The 3,275-nt window shown below is 43.3% G+C and overlaps 1 protein-coding gene across 1 annotated transcript in view; it reads left to right on the forward strand.

Moving 5' to 3' along the window:
* Positions 1-2,310, forward strand: part of DTNA (dystrobrevin, alpha) — a gene marked incomplete at its 3' end in the record, with an annotated part of 39,250 nt that extends 36,940 nt beyond the window's left edge. Inside the window, exons 11-13 of the mRNA XM_010284942.1 lie at positions 633-722; positions 1,258-1,426; positions 2,178-2,310. Coding sequence (XP_010283244.1) covers positions 633-722; positions 1,258-1,426; positions 2,178-2,310 — 392 coding nt within the window. The remainder of the gene's footprint in view (positions 1-632; positions 723-1,257; positions 1,427-2,177) is intronic.
* Positions 2,311-3,275: the final 965 nt, after the last annotated feature.

A 3,275-nucleotide genomic window follows, 5' to 3' on the forward strand; every position in this document is an offset into this window, starting at 1 on the left:
CTTCTAGATCCATTATTAGAAAGAGTTTAAAAGCAGCCCAGGGCTGTTTAGAGAGGCAATAGTGCTTCCTTTATTTTTTAAAAAAAAGAAGAGAGAGAAAGTAAATTATGGAATATACAAGAAAGTCCTTGAGCTACAGGAGAGGCTGAGAGGGAGCGGAGAAGAAAAATCCGTATCAGTCTTGATGAGGTCAAGTATGTTTCTTCAACATTTGCCATAATTATGTGGCAAATACCTGGCAATAATGGTGTCATTAAACAGAGCTGTGGGAACTTAGAGAAAACACTTCCCTCCTCCCCCACAGACATTTTAAATGAGTTCATGCTGGATTTAATCTCCTAGGCCTGGTCTGCTGGTGTCACCACACAAATGCAAGCTTGATGGCAATGAATAATCTCCACATATCTGGCATTGTGATTAAATGAAGCATGAGAGTAGGCTTCTGCTCTTGCATACATCATAAGTAAATGAGGCCATTCTGCAGAGAACTCTTCTGCACGTGTCCCTCGTAAGGACTTTGATACCCTGAATTAGCACAATGGCAGCTTTCCGCAGAGTTAAAACTGCTTTCAATAGGAAAACATATGTCTTGTGAGGAATATTAACACTGTTTTGTCTGTCTCTTGCTTCAGGTGCAAGACGAAACTTAAGAAATGATTTGCTGGTGGCAGCAGATTCAATCACCAACACCATGTCTTCTTTGGTAAAAGAACTGAATTCTGGTGAGTGAGGCTAATGAAGGTGGATAGTCACCACACTGACATTTGACATATGTTTGAAAAAATGGGAGGTAGGAAAATATAAACCAACAAAAAAGCCGTGTAATGTATCTTCAAAGCTTTTTATGCTTTTAGAAAAAAAAAATCCCTAAATAACGGCTTCAGGAATACAGCAGTTCTGAAAGCCATGGACGTAGAGGTGCAGCTGGATACAGTGAAAATTTTGAGAAGTTTGTTTATGATTCTACATGGAGTGGGATTTTGCTCTTTGAAATTTCATTCCATATAGAACATATAGGACCTGTCGTAAACTGCAGTCTGTAGTATTCTCATAAAAATATACTACCTAATAACCAAGATAAGGAAAAGCTTCGCTATTCTGTCCTACCACAAGAAGAAGACTATTAACTCTGCGGATATATGTAGAATAACGTACTGTCATTCGCTATGAGGAGGTGTCATTGTAAGGGGGAAAGACAAAGAAAGGCTTAGCAAAATAGGCAAGTATACTTACTCCTGTGTCACCTTTTCTTCACAGAAGTGGGCAGTGAGACAGAAAGCAATGTGGATTCTGAATTTGGACGGACTCATTTTGATGACCTTGTTCCATCCCCAACGTCTGAGAAGGCTTTCCTTGCGCAGATCCATGCCCGGAAGCCAGGGTACATCCACAGCGCTGCTGCCACCGGCTCCATCCGCAGCGACATGTGGGTACCTGCTCGATTCGCTTTCTTAATCTCATTCTTTTTCTGTCAAAAACAGCAAGCAGCATGTAATATTTTCTCTCCCTCTCAACTATTTGCTTACCAAAAAAATGCCTAAATCCACGTGAGGACAGCTTCATGGTTAGATAGTAGTGAGCTCTGTAAACAATAAAGGCCAGAACTTAGGATGCCCTCAGGAGTGAGCTGTCTCACATCCCGTCTGGTACACTGGAGCAGCGGCAGTATGGAGACTGTGGGACAACTGTGCTTCCTAATATGCCCTGCAGCCCTATTCCCTCAAGGGCCTGTTGGAGACCACTGGAAAAAGAGAAGTTTTTAACCGGGAAAGACAGAATGCTTTTTATTGACCAACTCACTTGATCAACAAACCGATTTATTTTTAGAACCTGAATCTTCCTATCAAAGACAATATGCATCTTTCCACTTATTTTTAGTTCAACCTCTTACTCTTTGTATCACTCTCAAAGAAGTTATTGAGGACTTCTGTTACTCAGTTCTGTACCCCCAAAATGCCTTCAGCAGAACATGCCCTTTGGTCTACTTCAGCAATACCAGACCACTGGAGAGGGGAAGTAGCAGAAGTGTTTTCCACTGCCAGGAAATACTAACTGGTGGAGCATGTGGTTGGACTGAAAATATCCCCCTCTCCTCATAGCGTACAATAAAGGGAAGTTTTATTGACTCTGAATGTCATTCATCTCAGGAGGCTATTTTTATTAATAATTGTGTTTAGGGTTACAGAAGATGGAGACCCGTATGTCAGAGCAGATGATGAAAATTATGAGAATGACTCTGTCCGCCAGCTGGAGAATGAACTGAAGATGGAGGAGTACCTGAAGCAGAAGCTGCAGGATGAGGCATACCAGGTGGGAGAAGGCAGCCACATTCCAAAAAGTACTGTTTTTCAATTCCACAGACACACGTGCATCTAGCCTTTGTGCACACCCAGGAAGACCACACTACCTGTAGTGTGTCCTTAAGCTTACCAGGGCATCAGGTAGGCCAGAGTTGCCTCTGAGCTTCTACTCTGCCAGTGCCTACAAAATCACTTAGACCTCAGTGCTCCATACCATAGAAGCTAGTTGGTGGTGTTAAGCTCAGGTCTTGCTATATTTTGATTTTTTTTTTTTTTTTGTCCAGTAGCGAAAAACATTCATTATGATTTCTCCACTTAGGTGGAGTCTGTGTGTCGTTGGCAGAATCTAGGAAATGACAGGATCTGGAATGAATTGTAGCCCAGAGAACCAAGTATTCAACAAGCATCTAGTATAGAGAAGCCTGGGGATTTGTCATTAAACACCCCCTGAGAAAAGCCAGTTTTCCAGGGGGAGCTGGAATTCTGCAAATCTCCTGTCCTGTCTGCGTGGCGTCCACTGAAAATCATAGAATCACATAATAGTTTGGGTTGGAAGGGACTTTTTCAGGTCACCTAGCCCAAACCCCCTGCGATGAACAGGGACATCTTCAACTAGATGGGGTTGCTCAGAGCCCCATCCAGCCTGACCTTGAATGTTTCCAGGGATGGGGCATCTACCCCTGTGCCAGTGTTTCAACCCCCTCATTGTGAAACATTTCTTCCTTAGATCTAGTCTAAACCTATGCTCTTTTAGTTTAAAACCATTACCCCTTGTCCTATCTCTATAGGCGCTGCTAAAAAGTCTGTCCCCATCTTTCCTATAGGCCCCCTTTAAGGGGTCTGCAATAAGGTCTCCCCAGAGCCTTCTCTTCTCCAGGCTGAAACCCCCCAACTCTCTCAGCCTGTCCTCACAGGAGAGGTGTTCCAACCCTTGGATCCTTTTGGTGGCCCTCCTCTGAACCCACTCCAACAGGT

The sequence above is a fragment of the Phaethon lepturus genome, unplaced genomic scaffold, assembly GCF_000687285.1.
Source record: "Phaethon lepturus isolate BGI_N335 unplaced genomic scaffold, ASM68728v1 scaffold14864, whole genome shotgun sequence".
NCBI lineage: Eukaryota > Metazoa > Chordata > Aves > Phaethontiformes > Phaethontidae > Phaethon > Phaethon lepturus.